The sequence below is a fragment of the Sciurus vulgaris genome (genome assembly GCF_902686455.1).
Source record: "Sciurus vulgaris genome assembly, chromosome: 2".
In the NCBI taxonomy this organism is placed as follows: Eukaryota; Metazoa; Chordata; class Mammalia; order Rodentia; family Sciuridae; genus Sciurus; species Sciurus vulgaris.
The window spans coordinates 109,724,852-109,737,655 of NC_136462.1; the positions used below are offsets into that span (position 1 = coordinate 109,724,852).

The following is a 12,804-nucleotide window of genomic DNA, read 5'->3' on the forward strand; positions in this document are numbered from 1 at the left end:
AAATATGTATAAATATTGGTCCAATCAAAAATTTTAAAAATTTAAAAAGAAAAATAAAACTAGTGCTTTGAATGTGTTTTCTGAACACCACTCTGCATTTTCTTAAAATTTAGCTGTGTTATGACTTTAATAAAACTTTCCAAAATTTAGAATATTTTCAGTAGACTCTGATAGATCTGACTTATCTCATACTTTTGGTTGACTTTATCAAATATCTAACTAAAATGAAATAAAAGTGTGAGAAACAAGAACTACAACTTGCAGTTAACAAAGTATTCCTTTTTAATACACACTAGAACTGTACTATGATCACTGATAAAAGCCTATCAAGCAATTTTATATTTAATACTATATACAAACCTGCATAGGTTTTAGTTTTCCTTTTATCTCCATCCCTGGAATTTGCACATACCACACTGCTGATAAATTTCGTTGTACAGACAAAAGCATGTTGACTGGTTTTAGAATTTCAATGTCCTGCTGTGGGAAGCCAGACTGCAAAATAGTTCTAAAAGAAAAACAAGAATTCATTATATATTTTAAATATATATGTTTAAATCAGGACTTTTGTACTGTGTAACAGTTTCTACATAGCACTTTCCTAAACACTTAAAGACTGGAACCAGAATTCTTTTAAAATGTATTTCTTTACATAAATCAGAATAAATCGGGTTTACGTGACATTATTTGAAACAAAGCCTATTTAACATGATTTCAAAGACACGATTTCCATAGTCTATTACATTAATGACTATATTTTACAAAAACTGTTTGATATAGCAACTAGCACAATGTCATACCAATAAAAGTTACACCTTCCTAGAACTGAAGTATAAAGGAAATAATGGTATATATACTTAGCCCTTAAGATAATATTGCTATTCTCCAAACTCAAAGGAAAAACACAACAAAGCTTAAAGTAAGTGAACATATGGTAATTGTCATTTCTAGTTTGCCTGCCAACAACCATTTGCACAACCAAAGGAGTACTCTTGCCATTCAACAGAGCCAATACTTTCCCATCAAGAATCAACAATCCTTTAGATACTTCATTCAAAATTACCAAATGTGACAAGATTTGGGAATGAGAAATCTTAAATCTTAATATAATTTAGGAAGCTTTTCCCCACCTACAGAAAAGGAAATACCTATATGTAAAAAAAAAAAATCAAAATAAATTAAGTATTACTAAGTAAACCATATTCTCTCGGTTTTTTGTTTGTTTGTTCTTTTTTTGAGATGGGGCTTGCTATGTTGCCCAAGCTGGTCTCAAATTTGTAAGATCAAGGGATTATCCTGCCTCAGTCTCCCAAGGAGCTAGGAGCACAGGTGTGCACCACCATGCCCAGCTAGTAAACTATAATTTTTAAGTAATTTCTATAAAATAAAAAAATCACATAATGAATTTAGTAAAACAAAATGCAGACTCTATGAGGCACAGTACTATTAACCACTGACCAAAAATCAATGATCAAGCTTTCTTAATTAAAATAAACAAGTACTGAGATCACAAATCACTAGAACATTTTATCCCAAGCAAAAATTCCATGAAAATCCTCTGCTGAGTAAGATTCACAATTGGATTATACATTTATACCTGGACAGCTTCAACTGAGTGAGCTGGATGATCATTGTATCAATGACAGGGGGAAGAGAATAATGTTCCATAGGAACCAAGCTAAATTTGTTTTCAATTCTGATTAAACCCAGATCTGCTATAACAGCGTTAGGTGATACTGAAGACTGAGGAATAATAATAACTGGTGCTTTCAAATTGATATCCATCAAAAGGCGGAAACTCTTTTGAGCCAAGTCTTTCATGCTGGAAGCAGCTCTTTCTGCAGCCTGGACTGTGGCTGTGCTCAAAGCTTCTTTGGCAGTTTGGAAATTGTTGAGGAAGTTCTATTAGAAGAGAATGATGATTAGATAGTTCCCCTAAAAGGACATTTATTTCTAAAGGAAAAATCTTAGAAAGCATTTATTCTAAAAAGAGAAACTAAACAAAAGAGATAACATAAAAGAGATATTATTTATGATTGTGTATACAGAGAAGAATAAAACCTTAAAAGACATACTGTAAGTTATTAACAATGGTTAACTCCAGGAAGGAAGAGTTCTTTAACTTTCATTTATGTTTTTCAAAATTATTTGATTTTTATGATAAATTTTCCAACTTTTAAAAAACCTTTTTTATTAGTAAATGTTAGTTATTTTAAATTCAAAATTTAAGGAAAGGAATGAAAGAAAGCACTTTATTTCTCCAAAAGTGGGTTCCATTCTGTTACTCTACATCACAGGAATAAAGATTATTCTTAGAAACTAAGGACTGACAGCTGTAAGATTTATTTTAAATGTACCAGGCATGTGCAAACATTGTTAATTGCATATGATCCTGCAAACATTAATGAGAATCAAAACTTCTTTGTATTAAAAAGCATTTCATCTCAATTTCAGCTAAAACCAGATTTTTACCAATAAAGAAATGATCATTCTTAAAAGCAATATTCTTAACTTTCTTTTTACTGCCAGTTCTAGGGACTGAACCCAGGAATGATCTACCAATGAGCTACATCCCCAGCCTACTTTATTTTTTCATTGTGAGACAGGGTCATGCTAAGGTTCTGAAGCTGGCCTTGAATTTGCAATCTTCCTGTCTCTGTACAAATATGTATCACCAGCCTAGAAAAGCAATAGTCTTAATGATCATCCATTGATAATACGAAAGAAACTTAATCTCTTCCTCCTACCCCAAAATAAATTAGTTTCTAGAAAACTGAACATGATGTTTTTGGTAAGATTCATAACTGATAAGTTGTAGTCAGCAGCTCTGTTAAGAGGCACAGGCAGATTTAAAAACTTTAGTCCATGACACACAGAAATAGTAAAAATAAAACAATCTCATGGCCTTGTTGGTTGCAAATATAACCAAAAGCTGTAAGTTCCAATAATTAGTTTTTCAAATACCTGATGAGTTTTCTTAAAAAGGTCTTCTAGCTAAATACCCTAAAGGCATTTCATCAAACAAGTAACATTGAAAAGCCCTGAATTAAAAGATATAAAAGTACTTTTAAAATACATAGCTATGAAAATGTTAGAGAATGACAGCTTCTATGTTTAAGACAATGATTTAAAAATCAATTTGATTAACATCATATAAAATATCTCCTTAACTACAGAATTGTGTTCAGCGTCAGAGAGTTTATTACATAATCCAAGTAGTGAAGATTTTGACTATCTAGGTTCAAGTGTATAGACAAAATATTTAGGTCTTAATAAGAAATAAATGCATATAAACTTACCAAAAGAGACATGAAAAATTTATGAACATAAACAATTTGAATACAGCCCACTTTAAGACTGAGTTTGCCATCCACTTTAGACACATCTGCATAAGCCTTTCCTTCTGTGGCATCTGGATACAGAGTCATTTGAAACCTGAAGACTTCATCTCCCAAAATAGAGACAGCCTAAAAGCATGCAACACCTAGGCATTACATCAAAAGAGCTGCAAAGTCCTTATAGCTCCCTCTTAAGCTCCCTTATTATGCAATCCTTTTTATATGAAGAAGCAATATATAACTGCAACCCTAAACAATATTAAAAACATTTTACTTGACAAAAGCTTTTCCTAGTACTAAAAAAATCACTTTTTATTAACAGAATTTTTTTTTTTTTATTTTTGTTTTTTGGTGGTGCTGGGGATCCACCCACAGCCTCAGACATACTAAGCAAGTATTCTGTCACTGAGCTACATTCCCAGCCCCTAATTAGGAAAATATCTATGTTACTGAACTGTTCAGAAGTAACTTTTCAAATCACCATGTAGCAGGAGGCCTAGTCTACGTACAATATGAAAGTCAACTGTTACCAACCCTAACAAAATGCCCAACATGTGAAAGACAACTAATAAATGTATACTAGTTACACTTACGGATATTAGCATCTCAAAGTAAAAAAACAAACTAAACTTCAATACAGAGATCTATTTTTTTAATTACCTTTTTGTGAATGGACAGTATATCAACATTTGTAACTATGATGTTCTGAAGTCTGGCAAACACATCAGTTTGCTTTGGCTTCACAGACAGAGAGGCATCCATTCCTATGGAAGACACGATATTTAAAAACTTTTCACTCCATCTAAATGAACCAATTCAGTGACACCTAAATTCAATAATATACTACCAAGATACAGAATGAATAAAAAAATACTCTTTACTAAACATATTAACAGCATCAGCTTCCATGTCTGAGTCACCTAAGAAAGTTTATGAAACCTTTAAATACTACATACATCTCATATATAAATGTTGTGGAAATGAAAACAAAAACTATACTTTTTAAAGTACATTCTTCTAAGACTTTTCTCCAAAAAAAATTGTTTCAGTCTCATAATATATAAAGGTATAATCATTTCTAAAACTGCCCTTCAGTACAGAGAGAATGCCTGCATCTAAGACCCAAACCATTATTGTATTCCCTATAAAACAAATATATGGTGATATTTGTTAAACAGTGCTGATTTTGTAACCTTTTAAAAAACTGCTTACCATGTACCACTCTCCTGAACATTTGTAAATGAATAAGTTTTTCTTATTGCTCACCAGAACCCCATGAATAATTACTACTATTTCTATTCTATAGAAGAGAGAACTGAGGCATAGAAAAGCTCAAAGCTGCCAGTGCTAGTTAGTTAGAATTTGAACCCTGGCAGATTCTCCAGAACCTATGAACCATAATAACATGCTACCCCATTCTGATATCAAACTGACAATGGGAAACATTCATAGAAAGTTTTCCAATGCTATATGTGTATAAAAGACAAGGGAAATAAGACTAATGGCATTCTTTTCATTCTATGAGATGTTATGATATTCATGTCTGTCTAAAGTGATATTATTCTGAAAACACACACCGAGAAGAGATTAAGTCTCAGATAAATTCTGAAATTTTTTAAATACGTAAGGAAATATCTCAAGTCTGTAGAGAATCTTAACAAATATACTTTTAACTTTTCAAAGTACATCTTTACAAAGCTTGCATAAATCTTCAACTTAAATAAACCATAACATGGCTCAGAAGAAATCCATTGTGCATAAGCTCATTTTCCCTGGATGCTTATTCAAAGAAACAGAAAGACCTACACCAAAGAATTATTACTTACCATGTATTTTAATATCTGCTATGTTACACTTCTGATCACAAACAAAGACATTAAATGCATTTAATTCAGCTGTGACCTTTAAATCAAACACGTCCTCTTTAGAAACAGTGCTGGATACTGAAAATCAAGAGAAATCTTATTATCAGTAAAGTGGAAAGATGATGTAAAACACAAAATAATCTCAAATCCACCAAAATAAAAACTACATAAAATATTATAAGGAACCCAGAAAGTTCTCTGTTAATATAATTAATGTGGATTTGAACCAAATTTTAAGCACTAATAAGACAAAAACTAAAACTAGCATGCTCCCCTTCAAATGAAGAATAAAGGCAACTATTAATAACATCTTCACGTGCTATTTACTAAATAGAAACTACTTTTTTCTTCTTCTGAGGAAAAAGAAAACCCGCCAAATTCAAATTATAGAATTATTTTAGCCAAAAATTTTTATTTTGAGTTCCTTTTCATATCATTTATTACAGCAAAGAATTAATGAAAAAATATAATAGTGATGAATAAAGTTCATAGTACTATATCATTTATGACATGTTATTTAATTATAGAACCAATTCATTTCTCTAGATGACATGCTACTGCTCCATTAAAAAATTCTAAAATAAACTCAATGAAACATGAACACAAAGGGCTAAAGATTAGGGGGAAAACGTGCAAAATAAGACGTAAGACTCAAAAGTGAACTGATTACCTTAATCTACTTTAGTGTAGGTACTGATTAATAAATTTAGAATACATTTCCCTATGAATGTATCTTAACTGAAGAAAACAAAACCTTCCCACAAAACTGCTAAGGCAGTTATCAGTCTTCAAGTACCAAATCATGACAAGTTTTTTCCTTAATATATATTTTAGCACAATCAAACCATAAAGACCAACTGTATAGCAAAACCAGAAGATTAAGTCTTCAGGTTAATATGATTTGTAATTCATTGTGAATCTAAAAAAAAATTTTCACTCAACTGTATTTTGTATCATATAAATGTTAAATAAAGAAGAGGTATTTCTAAGGATATTAGCTCTAAAGGTATTATTCTGGCAAGAAATTACATTAAAGACAAGTTAAAACTCTTTTACTGTAGTTTACAACAAAATAATTGCTCTGTTCCATGATATAAAAAAGTGAGATCCATGTATCAAATCTCGTAGTATTTAACAGTTTTACACTTAAGATGCCAGTAATGGAGGTCAAAATGGTAATGACTGAATATTAAATTATTAGAGGTTAGACATTCACAATATACAATATGAAAAAATAATTCAATGATATCTGGCCTAAAAACAGGGCAGTGTATCTTTATTTACTCAGGATACTTCATCTTTAACATTTCACAGCACAAGTCAAATGTCTGAGGAATATGTGTCCAGATCTGTGTGTGATAAAAATACAGATTTTGTTAGAAACCAAAGTGAGTCTCTCTCTTCCATGACATTCCTTCTTTGGTTACACACAAGCCCTTTTAACTGTTGAGCACCAGGTAGGACTAACTGAAATGGATCTTTGTTCTATGCATGATTGTATTCATATTTTAACTTCTTCCTTTCTCACTTGCACTGGATTAAAGACTGCAAAGATATATCAATGCAAATTATATACGACTTCTATTTTATGTAAAAGCTAAACAGTAAAACTGAATATAAATACATGACTAATACTAAACATTTAAAATCTTCAATAAATTTCTCTATAATTCTGTAAAGATAAATTTTGCTTTCCTCTGAAACTAACCTAACTTGATAGACCAGCTATAATATCGAAGTGCTAAATATTTATCTTAGTTTGAAAATGTACATTTTTTAAAAAATGTTAGTTTTTATATGAAGATAGTAGACCATAACACAAAAATGAATACCCGTTTTGATGGCAATACTTCTAGATTCCCCCGCAAGTAGTTTCTGCTCGGATTCCTTCTCAGAAGAGGAAGACTCAGAGGATGGAAGAGCAGATGACAAAAAGTCCATGAAGGAAAGTAAAGCTTCCAAATGAAGTACTAAGTCCAAGGATGAAAATGAAACCTAAGATAATGAACAATTAGAGAGGCAGATTCCAGACATGTAATGCTTTTATGTTAAATTTCAATATACACAAATATACAACTAATGCAACAATAGCTTAAAGGGCTTTAAATTTTTTAAAGAAGAATTACTATTACCATTTTAATCATTAGAATTACTATTGCAATGTTAATCCTCACCAGACAATAAGCCCCACTCCCATGTGCCATTGCAATTCTAAACTCAAAAGGATCGGATGAGTTTTAAGATATAGTAAGCATTCCAAGAATGACTATATATATTCAATAAACTGTGAACAATGGCTGAATGAGGCCATACTTTATTATGTGCCTAGTCTTGTTCTAATCCTAAAGCAATACGCAATTCAAATGTTTAATAATTCCATCAACACCAAGTTAAATAATCATGGAGGAATAAAATGAAGAAAATTCCCTTTAAAAATATATATTCAACAAGTAATAATTCTCATCTGGGAAAAAATATTTCTTTCAGAAATCAAATCAAATCTTTGTAAAATCTTATTTCAGTTCCATATCCACCTACTTTATTTATTTTATCTTATTTTATTTTATTTATAATGTGTGTCTGTGTCTGTGTGTGTGTGTATGTGTTACTGGATACTGAACCCAGTGTCTTGTGCATGCTAGGAAAGCACTCTACCACAGGGCTACTCCTCCAAGCCCATTAACTTATCTACAAAATCAAATCTACTATTATTGTCCCCCTTATTCTAATTTTAGAACTTAATTATGGCATTTACAGGCAAATGGATGAAATTGGAGAATATCATGCTAAGTGAGATAGGCCAGTCTCAAAAAACTAAAGGACGAATGATCTCACTGATAAGTGGATGATGACACATAAGGGGGGATGGGAGGGGTTAGTGTTAGTGTTAGGGTTAGGGTTAGGGTTAGGGAGGGGGGCAAGAATGGAGGAAGGAAGGACTGTATAGAGGGAAAAGAGGGGTGGGATGGGTGGGGGGGAAGGGAAAAATAATAGAATGAATCAAACAACAATACCATATGTAAAGTTATGATTATACAAATGGTATGCCTTTAACCCACGTACAAACAGACAAACAACATGTATCCCATTTGTTTACAATAAAAAAAAAAATGGCTAAGAAGCTACATTTAATCTTTAACAACCCAGCCTTACAGTGAATTAATTATAAAAGATTTACCTTCAGTCTCTGTTTGGTATTGTCATGAATAGTTTTAAATTCTGGTCCATCACTGTCTGCCTACAAATAGTGAATAATTAAAGCACTGGGTTACAAACACTAAAATTTAATGCATTGAAAACACTTTTTTTTTTTTTTTTGAAGATGAAGAGTATTTTTATTTTAAATTTTTAAATCCAAATTATTTCTGAATAGTAAAGGAATGGCAATGTATTATACGTTACATTTTCAAACGAATATTTGTTATTCCAATAAATCAGATACAGTCCTTTCTTTCTAAGACAATGAGAAATGTTAAAAAAAAAAAACAACCTTGTTGTTCCAAAAGGGAAAAATGTTTCAACTACATCTTTGTACAAACTGTTGCTGAAAAGATCTGTATTTTTAAAACAACAGGGATATTTATTGTGTTCTATAATAAAATGCCTGTGTATTTATTTTATCATACTTGCCATCTTTCTGCAAGAAATAAGAGTTCTTCTATCACATTCAGTATTGCTAAAATACACTAAGAAGAACTATAATTGTTCCCTTTTCCTGTATCTGAACTTTATTTGATGATACCAGCACTTGTCCAGCCCTATACCTACCACACCAGCCTTACACCACCACCCTTTCTAGGAACCCTAAGGTCTTGTTTGACCACAAAAATCCTAACTTCTCTGACTGCCCATATACTAGTGGCACCCACACTTAATGATTTGCCCTAACTGTGTCTCCCTGTTTAGTCATACTGTTAGTATCTTACCTAACACTTTTATTATTTTCATCTCCTTTTCTCCCCTAATCTCCCACCTCCCTATTTTGTTCACAGGTGCCAGTTGTTTCTCAAAAACAAATATCTGAACAAGTTCCTTCCCTGCATTTGAGCATTTAAAGGGTAGATGTTAATGTGAAAGAGTGATGTAGAATAGTTTGGAAAGGCACATGAATCCACACATTGAAATTTTCCAGAGAAGGTCACAGCCTAGGGATGTTCCTTTTGGTATAAATTGTACTTTTCAAATCCCTTTCTATTATAACTTTTCAAAGTATGCTACTTATGGGCAAAGAAGAACATGTCCCAAAAACTGACCACATAAAAGAATGTCTCACCTTCTACAGATGCAAAACCTCAAATTCCTTATCCTACTCTGGAGGAATGCTAGCATATCTAGATCAGGTGGACCAAACATAAAGGCAGGAGAAATGCTAGTCTTCTAGATTATAACACACTTCAGAATATTCGTATTCATTCAACACCAGAGGATAACTCAGAAGGCTAAGGAGAGTATACAGGATCTTGAGATGCTTGCAAAATTCATCACAATCAACCAGTTTAGAATGAAAAAATTGGGGGAACAAATTGGAATATTAAATATGAGAGCAATATATATAACTTCATATATTCAAATATTCAAGAATTCTAGAAATGAAACCAGGTACCTTGGTCAGTAACATTTTCAGGAGGGGTTCATCAGTTACATTAGAAGAGTTAACAATATGAAGAGGTTCTCCTTTAGAGTCTAGAAAGGAAAAAGACAAATTAACTCCACTTTTCCAAAAAAGTCCCTGGAGTCTGTACCTGGTTTCTGATTTCCTAAGATATTAGTTCTCATGGCATGGTTATATTGAAATGATGACTTTTATAAGTACTGAAGTATTATATACAGACATATGGTTCATTTTTTAAGTATATTCCATTTTATGCCAGATATATTCTTCATTTATGATAACTACATTAAGAGTTCATTTTTCAAATATCAAATTCCTTGCTATCACTGTAATAAATTTAATCTAAATAATTATGGTGACACAACTAATTATTTAATATTGATAAAAGGACCATCTGCCTAATGAATAATTTACACAGAATGAAACTTCACACTCACCAGTAAAATCAAAGCACCGCATACTAATTTTTTTTAGATAAGCTTTAGCAGTCATGTCATATGTTTTAACTCTAGCTTCTACTCCAAGCTGCAGGACATTGAGTTCATGGAAAGGCCTTCCTTTCTTTTCTGCATTTTTCATCAGAGTAACCACAACCTAGAAGGGCGAATCAGTATTACCACAAACTATTTTATTAATGCACAATGAAGCTAAATCAAGAATTTAATAGTCAATACAGAATGATATGATCGATAGATTCACACAATGTAAAAACATTTACCTCCATTTGTGCCTGAAAATTGCTTAGTGTTACTTACCTCAGAAGACACATAATTGTTTCAACTTTTGAAGCATCACCACTATTTTCTAATGGTTTTCAAAGGTAAAATACAAAAATGACAACAAATAGCAGTTTGGCCTAATTCCCAGAAGATCTGGTCTGATGGATGGCTTTCATTTGAAAATCTGAGATTATCAGCTAATTTTTATAGAACTCCTAAGGCAAGGAATAGTGGTAGCACTATTGACATTTTAAGTTGACAAATATGTAAAAGAGGGAGCTGTTACGTCCTGTGCACTGTAAGATATTTAGCAGCATCCCTGCCTCTACCCACTAGTTCCCAGTAGCAGCCTACCCCTATGTAAGTGACAACCAAAAAATGTTTTCAGACAACATCGAATATCCACCTGGGGGATGCAAATTGCTCCTCCTCCACCCCAATCACTGTCCCAAAAGACAGGAACTATCATAATATATATATTACAAATGATATTAAAAGAGCTTATGGATTTTCTACATATATACATTAAGAAATTTGGAAACAATTATCTAACAATGTTTGAGTTGTCAAAACTTAAAAATCTTCAGCAACTCAGATATTAACTAGAAAAAATACAGGAGGCTTAGTATTAAAGAAGTTAGTTTCAACACCCTATTATCAACACCACAAGCATATATTTCAGTTCAAAAACACACAACCCATTTGCATAAAAGTTTATTATTTTTAGCTCAGAGAACACAACTATTTAATGATGAAGACATTTTGAAGAAAGGTGCTTGCAGTTCCCTGGATCCACTGTTTTTTACTTATTCAAACCTTTAATGTCTAGTCCTTTCTATCCTACCCTAACCCTGTTTCTGATCCCCTTTCCTTAGACTGCTTATTTCTCTTTAAAAACTCAACTTAAATTTCACTTCCTCTAGGAAATCTTTCCCAATCCTATTAAAATGTCCCCTCCCTACCATCCATACCATAAGTTCCACTGTACACTACTCTGAGTACTTTTTAAATGGAAACACAAATACTTCCATTGTTTGAATTTGCATTTTGCCTCTGCATCTTTGGCATCCAGCACACACAGTTTGTGCAATGTGTGAATAAAGAAGAGGAAAACCTACTTACTCTTTCCTCAATAATCTGTAAATGAAAAATACATAGTTAAGTAATAAACATTTTTAAAATGTAGACATACTGTATTTTTTCTATTGAGTTTCTAGCACTTGCAAAGGATTTCTCTACCATTATTTCCCTTTCCCTTCGTATATAAAACTGCAAAGGAAGTCACATTACAACTGTCCTATAATTATCATAGTTAAAAAGCAAGTTATAGGAAATATTACCATTTTTCTCTATGAAATAATATGTACCCTATATATAACTCATCCTTAATAAACTCTCAAATTTTAAAGTATCATTGCTACAAGTAAATAGACTGTTAGATTTTTCTATCCATATTATTTACAAGTTTAAGAAATAATTCTAAATATCCATTATTTATCTACCTCACTTGACAAGAATAGATGAAAATTACACACCTCTTTAATTTCAAAATTCAGCAATATATTAATGATATCTACAGATCCAATTTCTTCCATTCCAGCTGTTAAAGTAGCTTGTGAAGCATGTACATCTTGTGATACAGAGGTTTCATAGGACTCTTTAATTTTACCTAAAGATGTTCAAAAGAAATTCATTTCAGACATTTCTTTCACAAATACCTCTTGTGAACAAATATGAGTACTCTGGACCTGGTGAAGGCATAAAAATTCACAGATCAGTCATATCTCTAGGCCTTAGAAAACTCATGCTTTAGTACAAGAGACATATATGTTTAAAGCACAAGAAAAACAAGTAGACTATACCTATAGACATTAAGAGGGCAAATATTAATACATAATATAAAATGCACAGAAAGCACAGAATAAGGTTTAACACCATTACAGGGAAGTAAAGAAAGGTTTAATGCAAGGGTACCATCCAAGTAAAGCTGAAGAACCTGCTCACACAAAGAAGACATTCCAAGAAACAGGCAAGAAATTTGGGAAATCAGAGAGCGATGATACACGACAGGTTTTGTAAACAAAACACAAAAAAAGAAAATCCATATGAATAAGATGCTGTTTTTCTGAAATCAACACACCATGAAATACAATAAAACTGTTTTTTATGCAGTAATACACGAATATAACAGTTGTCTCTTGCTATGTGTCTAGCTGGGTACAGGTATCAGATACTGTACTAAGGGTTAAACAAGATGGTCTCATTTAGTT

The 12,804-nt window shown here is 32.0% G+C and overlaps 1 protein-coding gene across 1 annotated transcript in view; it reads right to left on the reverse strand.

Annotated features, from left to right (window-relative positions):
- VPS13C (vacuolar protein sorting 13 homolog C) overlaps positions 1 to 12,804 on the reverse strand; it is a 166,325-nt gene that overhangs the window by 70,767 nt on the left and 82,754 nt on the right. The window contains 10 exon segments of the mRNA XM_079125610.1: positions 361 to 508; positions 1,598 to 1,902; positions 3,300 to 3,467; positions 3,999 to 4,102; positions 5,165 to 5,281; positions 7,036 to 7,198; positions 8,382 to 8,441; positions 9,807 to 9,886; positions 10,253 to 10,409; positions 12,070 to 12,203. Of these exon segments, the coding sequence (XP_078981736.1) occupies positions 361 to 508; positions 1,598 to 1,902; positions 3,300 to 3,467; positions 3,999 to 4,102; positions 5,165 to 5,281; positions 7,036 to 7,198; positions 8,382 to 8,441; positions 9,807 to 9,886; positions 10,253 to 10,409; positions 12,070 to 12,203 (1,436 nt within the window).